This window comes from Apteryx mantelli, chromosome 22 (genome assembly GCF_036417845.1).
Source record: "Apteryx mantelli isolate bAptMan1 chromosome 22, bAptMan1.hap1, whole genome shotgun sequence".
In the NCBI taxonomy this organism is placed as follows: domain Eukaryota; kingdom Metazoa; phylum Chordata; class Aves; order Apterygiformes; family Apterygidae; genus Apteryx; species Apteryx mantelli.
Window position 1 is genome coordinate 9,432,023 of NC_089999.1, and position 22,303 is coordinate 9,454,325.

At 50.4% G+C, this 22,303-nt stretch overlaps 2 protein-coding genes across 2 annotated transcripts in view; one reads left to right on the plus strand and one right to left on the minus strand.

Moving 5' to 3' along the window:
- Positions 1 to 25: 25 nt before the first annotated feature.
- Positions 26 to 1,774, minus strand: SDF2 (stromal cell derived factor 2). Its single transcript, XM_067309553.1, has 3 exons — positions 1,598 to 1,774; positions 1,288 to 1,484; positions 26 to 708 (listed from the first exon to the last, which is right to left on the minus strand). Exons 1-3 carry the CDS (start codon positions 1,764 to 1,766, stop codon positions 421 to 423), a joined length of 654 nt encoding a protein of 217 aa, XP_067165654.1. The 5' UTR covers positions 1,767 to 1,774; the 3' UTR covers positions 26 to 420.
- A 71-nt stretch (positions 1,775 to 1,845) lies between these two features.
- The window catches only part of SUPT6H (SPT6 homolog, histone chaperone and transcription elongation factor), a 31,767-nt gene continuing 11,309 nt past the window's right edge, over positions 1,846 to 22,303 (plus strand). Inside the window, exons 1-24 of the mRNA XM_067309417.1 lie at positions 1,846 to 1,925; positions 8,428 to 8,567; positions 9,049 to 9,207; positions 9,375 to 9,445; positions 10,114 to 10,309; positions 10,986 to 11,070; positions 11,832 to 12,105; positions 13,390 to 13,491; positions 13,988 to 14,104; positions 14,720 to 14,809; positions 15,282 to 15,424; positions 15,690 to 15,841; positions 16,360 to 16,458; positions 16,620 to 16,749; positions 16,855 to 17,005; positions 17,427 to 17,581; positions 18,173 to 18,368; positions 18,731 to 18,870; positions 18,953 to 19,070; positions 19,638 to 19,714; positions 20,058 to 20,193; positions 20,710 to 20,847; positions 21,160 to 21,327; positions 21,872 to 21,999. Of these exons, the coding sequence (XP_067165518.1) occupies positions 8,459 to 8,567; positions 9,049 to 9,207; positions 9,375 to 9,445; positions 10,114 to 10,309; positions 10,986 to 11,070; positions 11,832 to 12,105; positions 13,390 to 13,491; positions 13,988 to 14,104; positions 14,720 to 14,809; positions 15,282 to 15,424; positions 15,690 to 15,841; positions 16,360 to 16,458; positions 16,620 to 16,749; positions 16,855 to 17,005; positions 17,427 to 17,581; positions 18,173 to 18,368; positions 18,731 to 18,870; positions 18,953 to 19,070; positions 19,638 to 19,714; positions 20,058 to 20,193; positions 20,710 to 20,847; positions 21,160 to 21,327; positions 21,872 to 21,999 (3,134 nt within the window). The 5' untranslated portion in view covers positions 1,846 to 1,925; positions 8,428 to 8,458. The remainder of the gene's footprint in view (positions 1,926 to 8,427; positions 8,568 to 9,048; positions 9,208 to 9,374; positions 9,446 to 10,113; positions 10,310 to 10,985; positions 11,071 to 11,831; positions 12,106 to 13,389; positions 13,492 to 13,987; positions 14,105 to 14,719; positions 14,810 to 15,281; positions 15,425 to 15,689; positions 15,842 to 16,359; positions 16,459 to 16,619; positions 16,750 to 16,854; positions 17,006 to 17,426; positions 17,582 to 18,172; positions 18,369 to 18,730; positions 18,871 to 18,952; positions 19,071 to 19,637; positions 19,715 to 20,057; positions 20,194 to 20,709; positions 20,848 to 21,159; positions 21,328 to 21,871; positions 22,000 to 22,303) is intronic.

The window sequence follows — 22,303 nt, forward strand, 5'->3', positions numbered from 1 at the left end:
GCACACAACCGACCACACGCCGCTGGAGAGTTCAATTCCTTTATAGTCCCAAACCTGCACAGAGCCCCCGACACCGAGAGCGGGGAGGTACAGAGGGGTGGCGCGGTGACAACGGGCTCGCGCCAGGCTGCGGGAACACACAGCGTTCGGCAGCTCCTCTTCTCTCGTGTTCCTCTTCGTCTCGGCACCTCCGCCCGGGGACCAGCCACTGCCGAGCCCCGCGGCAAGGGGCAGAACCCGGCAACACGGACGGTCCCGCGTTACACGGACCAAATAACCGAGAGACCCCGAGCGCTGCTCTTTGGCCTGTGCTCGGCCAGGTTGGGGACAAGGCCTGTCCCCAAGGACATCCGGGGGTTCCGCAGTCCCTCCGCAACCCCGACACAGCACGGCAGAGCTCGGAGGCTCCACCCCAGTCCATCACAGCTCAGCGTGATACTGCTCTGCCTTCAGCAGCTCGCTGGGTTGCATGAAGATGCCCTCCATGACCTTCCAGTAGTTGTTCTGGCTGGGGGAGGCCATGCCGTGCACCTCCTTCTGGCCGTGGATGGGCCGCCCGTACTGCTCCCCTGTCACGGAGAGGAAGACGTCGGTGGAGGCGTGCTTGAAGCGCACCTCGCTGTCCCGCGCCCAGTAGGTCCCGCTGCACACCACCGTCCAGTCGTCCAGGTAGTCGCCCTCGCCGTCCTCCCCGAAGGCGCTCACCTCCTGCAATGAGGGCGGCCGTCAGGCGGGCGGCCCCGGCCCGCGCCACCCCCACGGGGGTGGTGGAAAAACCCCCGCTAGCGGCACTGATTGTGCGTTTGCCTAAAAATAAGCAGCACCCCGTGTAGTGCCGAGCGGGGACCTCAGCGGGGATCTCTGGAGAGGTGCAGAGTGGAGGCTTGCGCCTCCCTGCCGCAGCTCACGCAGCTCACAGTGGAGTGTGGTGGCACTGGGGACTCGGAGTCTCACCGTGGCCCCCGTCCCCACGTTTTGGGGGACCCCCAGGCCAGCGCAGGGACCCGCAGTGTGGTCACGGCAGGGACGGCTGTTAGGGACACCCGGGCTGCTGTCGCTTCTGCTGCCATGTCCCTCTGCGACCACAGAGCCGGGCCGCCCCAGGGCCGCCCGGTGTCACCGCAGGGATCTCCCCGCAGCGGGGAAGGGGGTCGCCCGGGCCCGGAGGTGAGAGGGCCGGTTGGGGCAGGGGCCCGGCCCCAGGGCTCCCGGGGCCGCCCGGTGTCACGGTAGGGACCTGCCCCCCGGTGGGGAAGGGGGCCGGGCCGGGCCGCGGCCGCGCCGCACCTGGTTGCCGGAGAGCGGTGAGGTGAAGTGGTGGCTGTGGAGGTTGCGGCCGGTGCCGACGTGCGTGAGGCGGATGGCCTGGCCGCAGCGCACCGGCGCGCCGCGCTCGCACACCGCCGCCGTGCGGCCCCGCACCCGCCAGTAGCTGTTGCCGTCGTCCGCCGCCGACACGCCGGTCACCGACTGCTGCCCGCTGCCTGCAGAGGGGGAACGGCGGGTCAGCGCCGACCGGAACCGGAACCGGGCCCCGCCGCGGGGGCTGCCGGGAAGGGCCGGGCCCTCCCGGCGGCAGAGGGGGGGGTGCCGTTACCGGATCCGTAGCGCACGTCGTGCGAGTGGAGGCGGACGTTGTGGCGCACGTTGAGCAGCTTCACCACGGAGCCGCAGGTGACGGGCGCGGGGCCACCGCGCTCCGCCGCCGCCGCCGCGCCCAGCGCCAGCAGCAGCCCCAGCGCCAGCAGCCGCCGCGCCGCCCGCATCCTCGCCGCCCCGCCGCCGCCGCCGCCGGAAGCGGACGTGACGCCGCTCCGGCCGGCCGGAGGTCGCGCTCGTCTGCTCCGCCCCCCTCTGGCTGCCTCTCGGCCGCAGCGGAGGCCTCCATTTTCCCTCGGCGCCAGCGCGGGCGGCGGCGGCGGCGGGTAAGGCGGCGGGGACCCGGGCGGGGGCGGGGGCGGCCGGCGGCGGTGGGGGAGGCCTGGCCGGCCTGTGCCGTCCCCGCCGCTCCGGTACGGGCCGGTTGCCGGGGGACGGCGCGGCCCCGCCGGGGCCGCATCCAGCTCCGAGGCCTCCGCCGGCCGCTACGGGGGCGGGGGCGGCGGGGAGCTTCCTCGGTCCCCGGTTGCGGGGCGAAGACAACCGAGACCCCCTTCCCCCCCCCCTCCCTCCGGTCCCCGGTGCGGGGAGAAGGCAACCGGTAGCCCTTTGGTGCCCGGCTGTAGGGTGGGGCCGCTGGATCCCAATCCCCGTCCCCGGTTGCGGGGCGAAGACAGTAGGGATTCTCCGGTGCTTGGGCCCTGGGACCCCCCCCCTTCGTCCCTGCTTGTGGGGCGGGGAGGGGGCCTCCCCCCAGCCTGCTTGTGGGGTGAAGGCGGCGGGGACACCCCCTTCTAGTTGTGGGGTGGAAGCAGTGGATTTCCTCCCCCCCCCCCCAAATCCCCATTTGAGGAGTGAAGGCAGCTGGAGCCTCCTTGGTTGTGGATGGGGGATGGTGAACCCCCACCCTTGTCCTCGTTTGTGGAGTCTCTCCCACCCACACGCTGCGGTTCCCACTCGGGGGGGGCGATGGTGGCTCCCCTGCCGGTGCCCAGCTGTGGGTGAAGGCGGCAGTGGCCTCTCCCCACTTCCTAGCTGTGGGGTCCCGGCTGCGGGACCCGGTGCCGGGCGGCCCTGTGGGCACCCCAACGCCATGCGCCGCGGTAGGCTGCACCCTGTGGGGCAGGGGCCCCGGCTTGAGGCTGTGCCGCAGCGGGGTGACCAAGCCTGGCGCGACCATCGGAGCAGACCCCGCAGCGGCACCCCGTGACTTGCGGGAGGGAGAAGGAGAGCTCGCCCCGTGCGAGCAGCAGGCGGATGTGGTGCGGGACACACTCCTTGGGGCTGCTCTCCTGGGACCTGGAATATGCCATGGTTCACCCGCCCCGCCGGAGCGACATGGCTGCCTCGTTGCAGGCTTTGGAGAGCTGCAAGGACCTGGGGACTACTATGGGGGAAAGTAGCTAAAATTGTAGTAAAAATAGATGGTGGATGCGTTGGTGTATCTGATATAATGGAAATAGAGAGCATTTATGTGCTTTTTAAGAGGGGGGAAAAAAATCTAATCTTTGTTTCCCGCATATGCTACAGTTCTTCATCACCCTTGTTCATAGGCGTAATTCCTGCAGAGTTGGCATTTCAATTTGTAAACTTTCAGCAAGGTAGCTCTCAAGGGCTGCACTCTGGGGAGGACCTCTTTGGAACTAATAACATATTAAAAATGACAAATAGAGTAGGAATAAATGGTTGGTGTTCACAGCGGGTATAGTGGAGTTTCACAGTGACTTCTGTGTTTGTTTTCTTTTCTGGGTATAATGATATGGAGAAAGAAAGGGAAGTAATGAATTTCGATACTAAATTATTTAGGATAGCCAAAACTAACTGTGAGAAGTTGCATAGAGACCAGGTGCTACTGAGTGACTAAGTGCTAATATGGTACGTGAGACACGATGGCTGTAGATGTAATGAAGGTAGCAGACCTTCCTGCATTTGACTCTATGTTAGCTTTTACTATTCAGGAAAGAGCTGTTGGTGTCTCAGTGATTGTTCCACTTAAAACAGGAGTTCAACACCCAGCTGTAGTCAAAAAAGGAAATTTTGGAATTACTTAAAAGGAGCAGAGAACAAAGCAGAAAACATAATTATACCAATGAGTAAATTGTTGGCAGCTTGTGTCTTGGATATTGTTTGTACTTTTGGTTAGTCCCCCAAAAGGGGAACGCTGGAAAAGGTACTAGGAGGAGTGGCAAGGATGACCAGGTTTCTTGGCAGGTGAAGCCTATGTTTAGGGAACAGCTTACTGAAGGGAGGTATGACACAGGTGCGTGAAGTCAAGAACAGGTCAGAGAAAGTGAACAGGGAACATCAGTTTTCTATTTTTACAGGAAATTATCATGCAGCAGGTCTGAAATAAGCGGAAGTGTTTTTCTCACAGTGTGTAATTAAACTGTGGCACTCATTGCCCCAGGATGTTCTGCGCTCTGATAGTATTGGGGCAGGTGGGACCATCGGGGAGCATTAAAACTAACAAAGCAGGTATGTCCACCAGCTTTTGGACTTCCTACGCTGCAGCAGCTGTCTTTGCTGACCTCTCTCTATCACAGTGATGTTTGTCTCTAATTTTCAGTGGAACTGAACATCAGGGCATAATTCATTGTTTTGCTCATGTTCTTTGCATACTTTCATCAAGGAGTTTTTAGAGAAAAATGAAACTGATTTTGTTGCAAGAACTTCAGGTGGTGGAACAGCGGTGGAACCTTTGCAATTGGTATGGGTTTTCCCAATAAGCTGTTTATTGTCACAAGTCTTTTACCGTTGTGAGTGTACTCAAGCTGTGATGAAATTCATTTCATGAGCATCTCATTGATAAAAATGAATAGAGTGGGCTTCTGTAGGCTCTACACTTTAGCTGAGTCAAGTCTTCCAGCCTTCTTATTCTCATTGTGCTTTCTGAACCCTCTGCAATTGGATTGTTTTCTCTTTGAAGTGTGGACCTGAGAACTGGACAAAACTGCCCAGTTAATGGGTTTGGTGATTTGTTTTTTTGGTAATGGGGATACTCGAATCCTTGGGCTGCTCGTAGGGAACAGGATCCCACTGGACTGATTGCTGAATAATAATCATGTCTCGCTGTAAGGATGCTTCTTGTTTATTCTGTGCCCCTGCGTGCACCACTGCCGTCCCACGCCTTAGCTGTCATCCCTGTGCCTGGAGAGCACAAGACGCTGCTGGTTTCCCTCATCCTGCATCCTTTCTCCATCCAGCCATGGGTGCTGCTGGGCCGTGACGCTTCTGTGGGGCACTGCTATTCCCAGGACTGGTCCTGCGCAGAGTCGTTTCCCTGCTTCGGCAGTGTGCCACCACAACCGGCACTATGCACAAGTTTTCCTGTAACAAATTGCGATATTTTGCAGGCACTCATTGTATTTCATTTCCAAACCTAGCAAGTGAACTTCTGTTTGTGTATAATATACAAAGCTGCATCTGCCTCCAGCACTGCAATGTTTTGTAGTACTGAGCAAGCAGCAGATACCTGGATGTGCAGCCAAGCCCTTACTGATATCTGAACATCTGGTTTCCAGCATATTCAGGTCCATCACAAAGAAGCACTTGTTCCAAAGGCATTTCCTCATTCCCTCACCTATGCAGGAGGTAGCCCGCAGTGCCTGCAGCCACCCGGCGCAATCAATGTCCAGCCCGGTCCTGCTGATCTGATCAGAGATCTGTGGTCTCTGTACTGGCAGTGAAGGCAGCTATCTGCTCTGTGTTGCCCTGTTCAACAGGAGCTTGTGGACTCTGGAAAATTGCCACTGTGCCCTTGAGCTGAGCAAAGTGCAGACACTCCTGGTCTGAAGCAGAGCTGGTGGAATTGCTTAGCCCTGGGTTTCTCTGGCATCACTGCTGGATGGGAGAGGCAGTGCTGGAGGTGCCTGGCCCAGCGCGGAGGTACCCGCGTTTTCCTCACCTGCTGTCGCTGTGCCATCGCAGCGCTACTTGCTGTATTGCTGTTGTCTTTGGTCCATCTCGGTCAGTCTCTGGTGGCTGTGCGCTGTCTTTGCTGTAGCGCTAATCACCCGTAGGAGCGGGCCTGCACACAGACAGATAAGCGTGCAGGGGTTGGCACTTCTTCCCTGCCTTTTTGTCGCTCTAGTGCTGAAGCATTTTAGTCCTTGCTCCCACGCTCCAGCAATCTTTGACCCTATCCTGGGAGTATGGTACAGCAGGGATGCTGATGCGCTATACTGAGAAAATGCCCATGGCGCGATACAGCTAGGCTGGCACAACACCCGAGGTTACCGTTAAACCCTCTCAAGAGCCAAACAAGCCGTACCCTTTGAGCAGGGTTTTCCCTGTGCAACAGCATAACGCTGGGGCTCCTGCCCGTGCAGCAGTGCTGATCTGAGGTTCACCTCCCCCCATGCTAGCAGAAGTCTCTGGCTGTCTTCCTTCCCTGTTTTATTTCAAATGAATGCCTATCTCAAGTGAAGGGTGGAAGAGGCGCTATTAGTACGTATTTGATTCAGCATCTCCATGGTAATAGCTACCGGTGGTTCTATTTGCCGTGTTAAGTGGCATCTCCGCTGTCCTTGGGTGGATTTCACTGGAGCTGAAAACACCCAGTATTGCTCTGTGGTTGGCTTGTCCGGAACCTGCTAGGCTGCATCATTAAATGAGATGGGTTTCCTAAACCATAGCTGATTCTTGTGTCTAGACAAATTTGATTTGACATGAACTGAAATTGCCAGGAAATGGTAGAACAAGTGAGGAGGAAGAAAGTTTGAATTGCGAATGAAACGCTTTACTGGCAGAAAATAGTAAAATGCTAGTGTAGCGCTATGACGAGGGGTTCTCTTTCTTACTGGATGTTTTGTGTGTTGATCATGGACAGGAGAAGAAGTGACGTTATTAGGTTTAGAAATGGAAACGCTCTAGAAAAAAACCACTCTAGCGTGCAGTTACAAGTACGTTAGTAGGTCCTTATGGAGATGCGTATAGAAGAATTAGTGAGAAAGTGTTAAGCTGTTGTACTGTTTGTACAGAGACTGGTGAACTTGGCAATTCCCTGTTTCTCTACTGCATCTAGTTATACAATTCATCAGTGGCATTTGCTGCAAAATGCAGGAACGCATATTTAACTGTAGCATCTGTGCAGCCCTCGGAAGTGTTATTTCTGAGGGATGCTCCAGCAAATACACGCAACTTTTACAGTGCCCTTTTGAGGATGGGGATCACCCTGTACCCACAGCGAGCCAAGAACAGTGATGTCCTGGCTGGGTGCAGAGCAGTAGCCTTGATCTGCCGCTATTTGTCCCTGTCTAGAACATTGTAAATAGATGTTGGCCAGAGCCACGTAATCCTCAGCCAAGGAATACGAGCTACTATCTGCTCACGTCTGAAATCTTGCAGAGGTCTTTCCTTTCTCTTTGTTGTGGGTTTTCTCTAATGAGATATGCCCAACACTTTCCTTTGGAACTATTAATATTTTAAGGCTTAAAAGATTCTCCAAGATCAGCCTAGCTTTTTAGGTTTTTTTTTTCTTTTTTAGAGGAAAAAGTCCCTGATTTTCTATAAGTAGTTGTGTTTGTGCACCAGATGGGGGGATCTCTGGGCTGAACAAGAAGCCAGCCTTTGTGTGGTGGCAAAGCCCCATGGAGCTCAGTCAGGTTGTCTTGTGTGTGGCTGATATCCTTCAGCTATTTGTTTGCAGTGGGAAGATGATTATGGGCACATTTTGAAGTGTGTGTGTGTAGGTATTGTTCCCTGTATTATGGAATTCTTTTCTCTCTCTCTCTTTTTTTTTTTTTAATGTGTGTCTTGCATCAGATGTTATTTAACATGCAGATTTTTTGCTTTAGATCTGACACCTCCTCTGAGCTGCTTTTCATACCTTCCCAGAGGCTGGTACTTCTTCCTGGGTTGACTTTTGCATCTTCACAGTCATTTGAGGAATTGATTTGTTTTGTCTCACATCTGACCTTTGAAATTTTCTGTTGTTCTGGTGTATTTAAAAACAAACAAACAAAGGAAAAAAATTTTTTTCCTTTGAAAACTACAGCAAATTTTATAACCACAGGAAGTCAAAGACAGAACTCGAGCGGCACCATTGCGAACATTGACTTTCCGGTGTGCCAGCCCTGAGTTACACCACTTCCAGAAACCCTTTTGGGGAAAAACATCAAACAAAAGGGTCTGGTCGTGGAAACGTCCCGTTTCTGCGGTGCCTTGTTACTTCATAACTGCTGCTCGGAGGCCCCGGGCCTGGAACATTCTGGCTCTGGCGACCCCGGCCGCAGGGCGCTGGAGCCGGGTACCCGCAGGCCCTGCCCTGTCTCCCGCAGCTCCCTCCACGCCTCTCCTGTTTGCTCTGCGAGACTCCCCGGATCTCCGGCGAGAGCTTGGAGAACAGGCTGCCAGCGTGACTCAGTCACGTCCTCTTTCAGAATCACCCTGGCTTCATTAACTGAGTGAGGATTAATCGTATTAAGATCTTAACTGGTTGGACTTTGTGCCTAACGCAGTGCAGCATCGGTGACAGCATGGGGTTGCTTTCCCGGCTGAGTGTGAGGGTATGGACGGGGTGAAAGGCTTTGGCTGTGTGTGGTGGTTCAGCCGCGTCCGGGAGCTCAGCTGCGTGATGAGTGTTCTCGTGCCGTGTGCTGCTCTCCGAGATGCAGGTTGACAGGAGCTAGCAGCACTTGGCTACTGGCTCCACTTGCCTAATCTCTGGTGACAGGTATGTTCAGGCAAGGTGGACTATGGGTAATTCAGGGCCTTGAAGGTTATTTGAAACCCTTTTGCTTTAGCTGTCCTCTCTCCAAAACCCAGTAGGGGGAGATGCTTGTGTTTTACTCCCTCTGCTGATAGAATGGATGTGTCTTCTTCCACCAGTTTCTGTGAAGCAGTGTGAGACGCTGCAGCCATGTCTGACTTTGTAGAAAGTGAAGCTGAGGAGTCGGAGGAGGAGTACAACCAGGATGGGGAGGTTGTTCCCAGAGTAAACAAGAAATTTGTGGAGGAAGATGAGGATGGTGAGTGTGCTTTTCTGTTCTGAATTTGCTGAATTGTCTGTGTGCCTCACTGCTGTATTCTACATGCCATGTCTCTGCAGATGAAGAAATAACTGTGCAATAATAGCGTGACTGTCTGCAGTCAATGTTCTCAGCTGTTTAAGTGCTTCCTTTCCTTAAAGTACTTAGGTGATTTTTATATTTGGCAATAGAAGATACACTGCTTCACCCCAGTGGGAGTTGCAGTCATGTAATTTGATAGTAACCAGTAAAAGCAAAGGAATGCTCCCAGTGTGACCATTCCGCCTGTTCCCTGTGTAGAGAGAACATGAGACGACAAGACAAGAATCGTTGGGGTTCTGACGTGAGCAGCTATCTGGGTTCTGTGTCAGTAAAAGCGTTCAGTTAAGACTCTCTGTGTGGATAGTGTGAAGGAAGATGCTGTTTGCACAGAGCTGAGAAGGAGTCTTGGCAGGTTAACACTCATTGCTCTTCATCCCAGATGAGGAAGAGGAGGAGGAGAATCTTGATGATCAAGATGAGCAGGGAAACCTGAAAGGATTCATTAATGATGATGACGATGAAGAAGAGGAAGAGGAGGAAGAAGCCAGTGACTCCGGAGACTCTGAGGACGATGTTGGCCACAAAAAGAGAAAGCGCAGTAAGTTTTGTGACTGCATAACACTTCCACACTGCCCTTCTGGAGAGCATAGCTCTCCCTCTGCCCTGCCTGTCTGCGTGGGCTAGGTAAGCTCTGCCCTTCTCAGTGATTTGTGCATTCCCAGAGTAGTAAAGGGAGAGTAACTCATCTCTGCTTTCTCCTGTCAGCTTTTGATGACCGCCTGGAGGATGATGATTTTGACCTCATTGAAGAGAACTTGGGTGTTAAAGTCAAAAGAGTGAGTTATGTTCCCGTGTAGTTATTAATGTGTGGTGCCTCTTAGCACAGAGGAGAGAGTGGGCTCCTGCTTGAAGTGAATGAGTTGTGCCTCCAGTTTGCTCCTGCCCCCTTGTAAAAGGGTGGAGAGCTGAGTGCTTGGAGGAGGCAGGTCTCTCCCTGGCCAGACAGCTGGGCGCTGGCTCCTAGAGTTTGCAGGCTACTTCCTGCATGTCCCTAATGTTGGCTCTACTCCCCCCTTCCCATGTCTGCAGCGCAGGCACAGAGGAGTCCAGCTTCCAACAACTTCCTCCTGCATAGTACTAACCCCAAAGACGGTGCAGCATATTACAGGCTCTAAAGCTCCTTCCATGCAACCCCCAGAGATGTATTAAGCCAGGCTGACCCTTGTAGTGACAGCATACAAGTGACACAGGCCTGGACCCAGCATAGTCCTCAACAGGCGGTTGTGCTGTGTTTCATGCTGTGCCATATAAGTGCTTGCAACTCACTCGGAGCCAGGGAATGGTTTTCTGCCCCTGTATGCCTGTGCTGAGCTGGGCTCCTGTTCTTGCTCCAGGTGGCACCTGGGGGGCAGAGGAAGTGCAGCACTGGCCTGGCAGAGACCGTACTTGAACTTGAGTGTCTGTGCCAGGGATTCTGTACACTAATAAGACTTCTTGCTTGCAGCAAAAATTCAGACGTGTGCGAAAAATGTCTGATGATGAGGATGACGAAGAAGAAGATTATGGGAAGGAAGAACATGAGAAGGAAGCCATTGCTGAAGAAATCTTTCAGGATGGTGAAGGCGAGGAGGGGGGTGAAGCTGTTGAAGCTCCTGTTGCTCCACCAGAAGAGGAAGAGGAGGAAGAGGAAGATGAATCTGGTAAGCATCCAAAGTTTGGCAGAGGAACCAAGTTAAAGCTTTCTTTGGGCTATAATTAACCAAAAATGCAGCCCTGTTCTGGGCAAGCTATTACTGGTCTGGTTAGTTCAGTCTTTAGAATTAAATGTTCCCGAGTAGCAGGTTTAATTTGCATCTAAACCTCTTTGTCCAGAAGCATGTTGCATACACTGAGGTTCTGAATTGTGTCCTATAAGCTGCCCCCAAAATGGAGATCTTTCAAAAGAAGGAAGTCAAGAAATTTTAGGCATTCTTTAGCACTTAGTAGCACAGCGCATGTCTGCCCTAATTCTCCTCTTGGGCATCAACCGATCATCACTACTAGTACCATACTGAAAGAGTTGCAAGAGTTCTTTCTCTACTGTCCAAAGAAGCAAAGCTTTTTCTAACTATATTTTCTGTGCACTAAGCTGCAGATAGTTGCCAGATGTCTTTGCCTGTGTTTGGAAGTTAGTTCTAGCTTGTTATTGTGGTTCAGACTTCTGGAATTTCCGAGGTTGCTGTATGAGGTGCTGTGGGTAGCTGGGCAGACTGACAGCCAGCAACAGCCAAAGTCTGTAATGGAGACTCATAGTTTCACTGGCTGAGCTGAGCTTTGTCAGAGGTACCAGTTGAATACGTGAGTGTCCTGACCACTGAACTGCTTCTCTGTGTCCAGACATTGATGACTTCATTGTGGATGATGATGGACAACCTCTGAAGAAGCCAAAATGGCGGAAGAAGCTCCCTGGATACACAGATGCGTAAGTACCAATTGGAAATTGGCCTGCAGCCTCAAAAACATTGCTCAGGCTCCTTGACTGTTGCAGCTGTGGTGCGGTTCAGCTTGTGGTTGGATAACACTCATATCTTTTCTCAAAGAAACCCTGGTAAATTTAAACCTGGGGCTTTAGTTTGTGATTTCTTGAACATCTGACTCCCTCCCTTTCTCCCCTAGATTTTTTTGGAGGGACACCAAAACCAGTCCCTTAAGAGAAATATTTGCATCTTTTCTTGAATTTGGCTTCTGTGTGAGCATGTAACTAAGGTTTGGGACCTGACTGCTAATGTTACACCAACAGTGTTGCTGAACTGCTGATCTTTTAGCTAATCTAGAGTAAATATTAGCCAGGTGCACATAGCTACCTCTGTAGTATAAATAAGTTCCAGTTCTGCTCACTGTACCTTCTCTGTTTACGGGACAAATACAGGCAAGGAACTTTGCAGGTAAACAGATTTCTGCAATGGGATGTTAAGCGCTATGGACCTGCAGAATCCTTGCTCTAACAATAGCAACTACTTCTGCTTATCTGGGGGTCAAATTAACTGAAAAGAGACAAAGTACTTTTTCCTTCTGGACAAAGCAGCCCGTGTCATGGAAAGCTCAGCGAGTTGTGTACCTATCCACCAGTTTCTAGCCAAGGTGCAAGACTAAAGCTTAGACTTGGATGCTGTGAAACCTGTATGTGTCCAGGATGTTCTGTGAACTGCACTGTGGGGCTGAATGACTGTTTTTCTCTTCCAGTGCTTTGCAAGAAGCCCAGGAAATCTTTGGTGTGGACTTTGACTATGATGAGTTTGAGAAGTACAATGAGTATGATGAGGAGCTGGAGGAAGAATATGAGTATGAGGATGAAGAAGCTGAAGGGGAGACCCGTGTCCGACCCAAAAAGACCACCAAGAAGCGTGTCAGTCGGCGTAGCATCTTTGAGATGTATGAGCCCAGCGAGCTGGAAAGCAGTCACCTAACAGACCAGGACAACGAGATCCGCGTGACGGACATGCCTGAGAGGTTCCAGGTGAGGGAAGAGAGTGCCAGTGTGCAGGCAGAGGGCATTTTAGTTCCCACCAAGAGCAGCAGGCTTGAGACCTGTAGGCTAACTTTCTTGCCTAGCTGCTGGCTGGATTTGGGCATCTCTTTTGCCTCTTTGCAGACCCCACCTCTCAAGTGTATAAGCTGAAACTCAGCTTTCAAACACAACTGTAAAACTGTGAACTGTTCTAGCTGCATAACCCAGAGGTTTTAGAGTGCTCGTGGTAACTTTCTCTTTGGCCACTGGATGCCAGTGTTGCGTTTGTGGGAGTGGTGCAGGGCTTGTGTTCTGCTGAGCTGTCCTTCATGATTGATGCTATTAGTAATACTATGAGTTGTACTTCTGTATAGCAAGAGAGAAGCTTGCAGTGCGAGAGAATGCTTGCAAGGGTTTTCCAGCCTAGTCCTACACCAGCCAACATGTAACTGTTCTGTGCAAGGTGTTTCTCTAACCCACTTGTAACTAACCCAAGCAATTGGGACTTATGGCTCTCAGCGTGGAGTCTCTTTTGTGCTGCTGGGAATCATTCTGATATCCCATATTTTCCTCTTAATTTCACCCTGTATTCAGGTTTTCCCTGAGCAGTTCACATTCTTCATTCTCCCTCTGGCCTATGTAAATGTAATTCTGTGCAGAGGCTTGTACTCACCTTTGTGAAATGGGATGTCTGAAGCTGCCAGCTTTTCAAAATGACCTTTCTTCCATGCCAGTGTGTGCAGCACGGGGGAATGCTGTGTCTCCTGGCCTGTTCAGACATTTTGTCTTCTGCACAGATGTCAGTGATGAGTCAAGCAGGCCCACAAAAGAGAAGTGGGCAGGATTAAACACGCGGGGAAGGTTTAGAGTTGTTTTATGTTCTGTTATTTTATGACTGCAGCAAGAAAGTGATGACAAGGCATGGGTAGATCAGAATAGAGTAAGAGGATGTAACTGCGAAGGGAAAGCATGGGTTTGGGAGCCCTGTAGGAAGCAGGGAGACCCTGACTTGATCGTCATGGAAGTTTATACATCATTGCAGGCCTTCCCACAAGCCTTCAAAAGATTTGTTAGCTGCTGTTACCTAGTGTAGAACTGATGCAGGTTTCCTGTGTGCTCAGAAGATGTATACATTGAAGTGCTATCCTCAGCAGAGCCCTTTGGGTGTAGGAGGCACCAAGACCCCGTATGCACCCTGCAGCTCAGAACAAACAATTCTAGACTTCTTGAAAACAAGGTAGCTCAAGCACCAGTGCTGCAAATGACTCTGTTCATCCTGTCATCTTCTCACAGTTGCGCTCCATCCCAGTGAAGAGTGCTGAAGATGATGAGCTGGAAGAAGAAGCCGACTGGATTTACAGGAACGCATTTGCAACACCCACCATCTCCCTGCAGGTAACAGCTGCGACTGAGACTTCTGTCCTGAGGGGTCTGGTAACTTGAATGTGCTGCAGATTTCCAGCCTGGAGATCCAGGATCCTCTTCAGAGGAATGTGGTGACAAATATATTGATGTCTTTCTGGTTTCGAGCAGCTTGTTTAACATGCACCTGTCTTCATTTTCCCATGTATAAAAGAGCAGAATGCAGCATAGAGAGATTGCAAGGATAATTACTTTGAAAGATCTCAGAGTTGCTGTGCACTTAAGGGTGGACTAATATTAGCTGTGATCTTCTCTTAACCATGAATTACCTTGGACAGATGCTGCTTCTCAGTTTTTCTTTAAGCCAGTCAGGACTAGGATGCTTTTCTATGGTCTAAAAGCAGAGCATGTAGCCAAGCCTGCATTTCCAGTTAACAGAAGGATCATCATTTTCTGGTTTTAGCCTGGGCTGGTCATCTAGGGAAGATAGCTCAGGGACATGATCACCACAATGTGTTTCTCCTTATAGGAAAGTTCTGACTATCTTGACCGTGGGCAAGCCAGCAGCAGCTTCAGCCGTAAGGGACCTAGCACCATCCAGAAGATTAAAGAAGCTCTGAATTTCATGAGAAATCAACATTTTGAGGTACCTGACAATTTAACTTCATGGCCAAGATGATTAGGTCAGAGTTGCTTCCTCCTTATCCTGGGAGGAGTAGCAGAGGTACTGGGAGTAGCAAACCAGGAGGGGCAGAGATACCATGGGGTTCCTGCTTCCCTCTCCTGTGCCTCACTGGAATGCACAGCTCATCTTGCAGCAGCTGGGACAGCACGGGTTTTAATGACTGTTTGATGGTGCTGCTATTGCCATATTTCCCTGTTTCTGGACAAATTGATGCTAAATAAGGTAGAAGAATACCTGAGTTTCTTGAACCTTAACTGGTCCATTCAACTTATCAGGCAACACCTCAGAGGATGTCGCAGAAGCCCTTTTGTATATGTTTAGGTGAACAGGTTGGGAGGAGGCATCCGTGCTGCCAGACTCCTGGGGTCCCAGAGCCCTGTGTGCAGCAGGGAGGGCTAGGGGAATTGTTTCTGTGGAACGTTTCTAAGAGCCAAGGCGCAGCTCGGTGCATCTCCCCACTGCTGCCTCATCAGCTTGTTCTCTCACATGGGACAAGAGCATTCTCTGAACTCTTGGCTGCTGGGAGCAGCCCAGTCTCCTTTTGCATGGTGATGATGAGTCTTGTTTCTGACCCAGGTCCCATTCATCGCCTTCTACAGAAAGGAATATGTAGAGCCAGAGCTGCACATCAACGACCTGTGGAGGGTCTGGCAGTGGGATGAGAAGGTGAGAAGTATTTTCATTGCTTGTTATCCTATCAACATTTACCATGTCTTTCCACCTAGCTTGGTACTTTACAAAAGATTTTTTTTTTTTGGCACTGCAGACCTTTTGTGCTTTTTTACTCATTTTACATCTCTGCCATCATGTGATTGTAAAGGGTTATCTCACAAAAGAGGATACAAGACAGTCCTTTCTCTTCACCAAGTTCCTTTTGTGTAGTGATATTTCCTGCAAAGGCACAAGTTCCTTTCACATTGTCAGGTAGACCTAAACCTTGATTATTATTTTTTCTGTTAATCTGATCACTCTCCGAGATGGGACTTGGCTTGGTTATGGATGAAGATGAATATTTTTATATGACAAATATCCTAAGAGCCTGGGAGCTCTCTGTAGGAGCCCCTCTTTGGGAAGGGAGGAGACAGATATGATGCACAGCTACAGTGCGTTTCACTGGAAATCTCTGTTTTTGTGTTAGTGGACCCAGCTGAAGATCCGCAAGCAGAACCTGACACGTCTTTTTGAGAAGATGCAGGCCTATCAGTATGAGCAAATCTCTGCTGACCCAGACAAACCTTTGGCTGATGGAATAAGGGCCCTTGATACCACTGACATGGAGAGGTATGGTACCGTGACTTTCTTGTGTTCATTCCACAGTGACTTAAAATGTACGTTAACCTGCCCACGTAGCACAGGCTCTCTGGCCACTGCAGTATCTTGACTTTAGTCTCCCCACAAAGCCAGTGATGAGAAGTGTTTAAAACTCTCTTGGAAGATGAGCCTGAGCACTCCCTGTGCCTGACCCATAGCAGAGCAGGCTCCTTGAGTGCTCTGATCCCAGCTCAGCTCTGGGTGGGAATTAACATGTTGGCTTTACATGTTCTAGGCTGAAGGATGTGCAGTCCATGGATGAGCTGAAAGACGTGTATAATCACTTCCTGCTGTACTATGGGCGAGACATCCCCAAGATGCAGAATGCTGCCAAGGCTGCTCGAAAGAAGCAAAAGCGTATCCGAGAGGATGGTGAAGAGGAGGAAGGTTTGTCCCTGAACTTGATAAGTCTTCTAATCCTAGGCTGGTTGGAACTCCTGGTTCCAAAGAGTTGTAAGAAAGTTCCTTGAAAAGTATGTGTGTGCACAGACCCTCTCTGCTGCTTCTTTCCATTTGAAGCTAATCCCAGGTCTTCCAGACATCTCTAAAAATGCTTAAAGTTTTTCCACACAGGAGGTTACTTTTCAAGGGACTAAATACCACCCCTCATCGCAGGGACCAAAGCAAGTATCAGCTCCCGTGATCTGTATTTGAATGTACATCACAGAGATACTGCTATTAAAATTGTGAAAGAGTGAAACTGATGAAAAGATAGGGTTTTCAGGGAATTTTTCTAACCCTGAATAATTTTAAGGCTACTGTGATCTTTCAGATGTGTTTGTGGAATCCAAGGACTCTGTTCTATAGTGTAGATTGTGTTTGTCCCCTTCACTGTGCCACTGACATTCTGCAGCTGTCTGGATGCCTCTGTAAATATGCCCTATTAAACATATTCTTCCCATTAGGTGAAGGGGAGGATGCAGAAGATGATGAGCAGAAAGGGCCTGAGCTGAAGCAGGCATCCCGTCGGGATATGTACACTATCTGTCAAACTGCTGGGCTGGGTAAGGGCTGTGCTCTGTCATGCTGAACTTGCAGCGTGTTGTGGCCTAGCCTGCAAGCTCCTCTGGGCTGTGTGTCTTGCCTGTGGAAAGAGGACTGGTGGTTTTGCTCAGTGTGAGCTACAATGCCCCTCTCCTCCTCATTTTTGTATTCATTTTCCCAGATGGCCTGGCTAAGAAGTTTGGTCTGACACCTGAGCAGTTTGGAGAGAATCTCCGGGACAGTTACCAGCGTCACGAGACAGAGCAGTTCCCTGCAGAGCCCCTGGAGCTGGCCAAGGACTATGTGTGTAGGTTAGTGTGTTGGGGATCTTTGTGGAGATCCTGTGACTGTGGCAGGACAGGGGATCTGGGGGCTTTCTCAAGTTCTAAGTTTTCATGTTGCTTTTCTGCTTTTAGTCAATTCCCAAGCCCGGAAGCTGTGCTGGAAGGAGCCCGGTACATGGTGGCTTTGCAAATAGCCAGAGAACCATTGGTCAGGCAGGTCCTGAGACAGACCTTCCAAGAAAGAGCTAAGATCAACATTTCACCAACCAAAAAGGGCAAGAAGGTGAGGAAGGGAGCTCTGACTGTGTTGGTCAATGCAGGGAAGGATCTAAATAACACACAAATGTTCATTTTGCATCTGAAGACATCTCCCATATCAGTGAGAATTCTGAATAAATCTTTTAGCAGTACATAAGTTGGGCTGCTGAAGAGGCCAGCACAGCAACATGCTGCATTTTTAGTCTCAGCATTTCATCAGAACTGATTCTTGCTGTTGAGATGTTGCCTTCGCTTACTGGAATGCTTTCCCTTTCTATGGGTTTGGGAATTAATTGTTCTGTGCCCTGCTAGGGAAGGAAATGCAGACTGGGAGGCATACGGGTGAGGGGGCTATTGAATAAAACACATTGTCTCTTACAATATTCAGAAGGGTCTTGCTTCATGAACGCCCTGGATGCATGCTGACTGTGTCTTCTCTCTCACAGGATATCGATGAAGCCCATTATGCCTATTCCTTTAAATACTTGAAGAACAAGCCTGTGAAGGAGCTGCGAGATGACCAGTTCCTGAAAATGAGCCTAGCGGAGGATGAGGCACTGCTGACCATAGACATCAGTATTGACATGAAAGGAGTGGAGGGGTGAGTCCTCACTGTCCATGACGAGCCTTGGCAGAGCTCTTTCATCCAGTGCTGCCATGCTGTTAGAGCTCTTCCATAACCCAGACTGCTCCTGGAGGCCTTGGTCTGGCAGTCACCTGCACCTTAAAGCCAAGGAGCCTCTCAGGGCCTTGCTTTTCTCCTCATCATAGTGAGAACTTTGGAAAACATCTGGTTTATTCATTTGAAGGCAAATTCTGAACCCTTAAGAGTTTCTGTGAAAGAAAATGCTTGTTGCCCAGCCACCCTCACTGTGTGGCTCCTTGGTTCCTTCCCTGCACGTCTGAGTAGCCACACTGTGCAATATGGGTGTGCTGAAGCAGCTCTGGGCTGCCCCGTGTTGCACTGATCGGGGCTTTCCATGCTGCCAGCACAGCAATCAGCTATGTCTAGCAGCCTAGCTGTTGCAGCTAACGGGGTGTTTGATGTGAGAACTGCCTCTTCTCTGAATTTTCCAGGCCTCTCCCCAAATCTGAGGAGCTGCTATCACATTCCTGTGCAGGAATCTACCAGTGGTGGTATCAGTGCAGGAGTTTGGAGCCCTTCTGTATCTCCCTCTCTCATTTCTTTTAGTTATGGTAGTGACCAGACGTACTTTGAGGAAATCAAGCAGTTCTATTATCGGGACGAGTTCAGCCACCAGGTGCAGGAGTGGAACCGGCAGCGTACAATGGCCATCGAGCGGTCCCTCAACCAGTTCCTCTATGTGCAGATGGCTAAAGAGTTAAAAAACAAGCTGTTGGTGGAGGCCAAGGATTATGTCCTCAAGGTGAGATGGGGGACAGGTGGATCTGGGTCAGAGCTGGGGTTACAAATGCCAGCAGTCCCACAGTGTGTTGGAGAGAGCTGCTGACAGGCTGGTACACAAGCACTTAGGAAGGATGAGGGGATTGGCAGGAGTCCGAGTCAGGTTCTTTTCCAAGGAGGGAGAGGAAAGAGGATACTTCAGTGGGAGGGAAGATGGACTCCTTGGTTCTGGAGAACTGATCCCAATTCTAGCAAAATTGTACTGTGTTGCTGCCTTGAGCAGTTGAGGCAGAATCATGTGTATCCTCCCCCCAGAGAAGAGCTATACCAAAGGGCCTGCAGTGAATTTTCTCATTCCGCTGTCTTTCTTCTCTATTCTGTCAGGCTTGCAGCCGGAAGCTGTACAACTGGCTAAAAGTAGCTTCGTATCGTCCTGATCAGCAAGTGGAGGAAGACGATGATTTCATGGATGAAAACCAAGGGAAGGGGATTCGGGTGCTAGGCATTGCATTTTCCTCAGCTAGGTAGGAGGAGAGAAATCGGCCCTGGGTCCATGTTCAACATTAGTGTTCCTCCATGCTCAAGTGATATCCATTTGTTTTGCAGGGACCATCCCGTGTTTTGTGCCCTTGTTAATGGGGAGGGCGAGGTTACAGACTTCCTCCGATTGCCACACTTCACAAAGAGAAGGAATGCCTGGCGTGAGGAAGAGAGGGAAAAGAAGGTGGGCTGTGACAGAGCTACTGTGGTTGCCCATTTTTCCACCCTCTAATTATTCTGAGAGAAAAGCTGCTTCCAGTTAGATTCTGATTCATCTTTCCTCCTCTTAGAGGATGGCAGAGCCTTAGCATTCCTAAATACTGTTTGTTGGAGTTTTGTAAGCTGCTATGGCCACAGTTACAGCAATTTTCTCCCCCTTCCCTGATTGCACCATAGTAGCAAGAGGCTGTGTGACCTAGCAGCACTTGGGACAGACTTTAGACTTCCATTGCCTGATTTCCTGTAGCACAGGAGCAAGGTGCTGTCAGTCTTCTCTCTACACAGCCTTCCTCTTAGTCTGTCAAACAGGAAGTTGACACTGCCTGTCAGTGGTCAGGAGTTGAGGCCTATGGTGAAGGCATTTAGCCAGCTCTAGGTGGCATGGTGGCAGAGCAGGGTGGCAGTGCCGCACAAGCAGTGGGCAGAGGATTTCCCCTCTGAAATAGGAACCAAAGACCCATAGTTAGCTCAGTACAGAAGCCCTTTAGCTATTTTACTGTGCCCTGTCTCATTTCCTTTGCTTTTTTCCCAGGCCCAGGATATTGAAACCTTGAAAAAATTCCTCCTGAACAAGAAGCCCCACGTGGTGACAATTGCAGGCGAGAACAGGTCAGAGCAAGTCTTTGTGCTCCTTCCACTTGCAGGCCTATTTGCTGTCCTTCTCTCATGCCCCTCGATATTTCACTGCTGGTGGGGTCACTGGGAGGAGGGAAGGGCTAATGGTTCCTCCAAACTGATCTTTAACGTGCTGCGAGAGCTGCTCTCTGCTGTTCCGTTTCTAGCTGACCTCTGGTTTTTGTACTTTTGCTTAAAGAAGCCTCTTTCTGTCACTGATCTGGGTTAACCTGTTGGGGTAGCTGACTTACATTGGTGAATGCCTGTTATCTCCCTAAGTGATCTGAGGACCCAGCTTTGCACTCTCCCCTCAGTCTTCTTGTTTGTCTCTCCTTAGGGATGCTCAGATGTTGATGGAAGATGTAAAGAGAATTGTTCATGAGCTGGATCAGGGGCAGCAGCTGTCGTCTATTGGAGTGGAGCTGGTAGACAACGAACTGGCCATCCTCTACATGAACAGCAAAAAGTCTGAGGTAAACCTACTATACCAGCCATCCCTTAGTCTGTGGCTAGTTCAGACTACCTCAGCCTCGCTATTTGTTGTGCTGGCCCTGCCTTGCGTTATCTGCTGCCTCATGTGATCCATTTTGACAGTGACATGCTGATCTTTGTGTTATGGCAAAACATCTTGTTCAGGCTTCCCTGAAGAAATCTGTGTCAGCAGATGTACAAAGTAGATATTGATGCAGTCTGGAATGAGTCTTGCTCAGCTGAGTGGATTGAAGTTGTGTTGCTGCACCTTTCCCTATACAGAAGAAGAATGGGGCAGTCAGGGAACTAACAACAGTCCTTCTCTTCTCTGTCCTGGAGTTTTTTGTTCCCAATCACAGCAGAGTTCCTGGCAGGCTTTGATCTCGATTCTCTTTGCCCTAAGCACCAAACACTTTCCTTGTTCCAGTATGTTCCATGTTCTGGTGTCTCTTTGCTAGTAGTGCTACAGAGTGTGAAAACACTGTCAAGATTTTCCCTGATTCTCTGGCCTCTTGTAGAATGAGTTCCGGGATTACCCACCTTTGCTGCGTCAAGCCGTCTCCCTTGCTCGCCGCATTCAAGATCCTCTTATAGAGTTTGCCCAGGTCTGCAGCTCTGATGATGATATCCTCTGTTTGAAACTCCACCCTCTGCAGGTAACTTTTCATTCTGGGATCCTCATGGGGGGTGAGAAACTTATGCAAGAAAGAATGACCTGGGACTGTTCACTGTCAAGGAAGAGTATTCCAAGTTGAACTGCGAGTTCTTCTTGTTCTGTGACATATTCAGGCCACCTTTTTTCTGCCTTCTTTAGCTCATCTGCTTTCTTCCTTTAGACTGTTCTCAGGTGCTGTAGTGCACCTCAGGGTTACCCTTGAGAATAAAGTCTGCCATGTCTGGCTCAGCTTGCCGTGGCGGAGTGTCGCACACGTCTCCTTTGTGAGACTAACACTTCTCCCTTCTGTCAGGAACACGTGGTGAAGGAGGAACTGCTGAATGCCCTCTACTGCGAATTCATAAACCGCGTGAATGAGGTGGGTGTGGATGTCAATCGGGCGATTGCTCACCCACACAGCCAGGCTTTGCTGCAGTACGTGTGTGGCCTGGGACCACGCAAAGGCACTCATCTCCTAAAGGTAAGGAAGCTTCTGTTTCTGTCACTGTCACTGCCTACAAAAACAGTGCATCATCAACAGCGTGCAAGTTGGCCTGATGGCAGTCCTGTCAAGAGCTGAGTCAGGGCCCTGTGTGTCAGATGCAGCTGACAGCTCTGTCACCATGTGCTTCAGTATGCGTTATCTCTGCATATAACCCCAAAGCTGTGCGTGGACTAATGTCCTTGTTAGACCCAAGCTACTCAGCAGATCTGTCAATCGTAGCTAGTTTCTGGACTCACAGGAATGGATTCACTGTTACAGTATCAGGACGCCTCCATACTGTAGAAAACACAAGGCAAAAAGCCAACACTTCCTTCTTGGAGAGCTGGAGCTGTTCCATGCAGAGTCATCTTTTTTCATACAGTGTTGAGACACGAGACAGTGAGAAATGATTAACTAGTTGTGATGGGTTTGGTTATGTCAGATGCTTTGAACACTGCAGTGCCCAATGTGAGTTCTCTGCTTTTCCTGGGGAACCCTTGTGTTTGAGCAGCAAGGATTATGCTGTAACCTCTTTCTCCAGATCTTAAAACAAAACAACACACGTCTGGAGAATCGGACCCAGCTGGTTACGATGTGTCACATGGGACCCAAGGTGTTCATCAACTGTGCTGGCTTCATCAAAATTGACACAGCGTCGCTGGGCGATAGGTTGGTATTGGGTTGTGTTAAATGCCATGCAGGGTGTGGAGTTGGAATGAGTGACTAAAGCAATCTTGTTCTGTGGAGTTCATCTTCCCAGGAATTTCTGTGCAGCCCCTCTGATCTCTGGCCAAGTTCAGGTGTTGCTGGTTATTAATCTGATTCTTAAGGGCAGCTGAACCTTCACAGCAGTGTGAGCTGCAGAACATTAATTATATAGCACTCAATGGTTTGAAAGACCCTTTGTGGTGAAGAGAAACTAAACTAAAAGCAGTTGTTCTCGCTTTCCATAGTTGTCGTGCCTGTCTGTCAG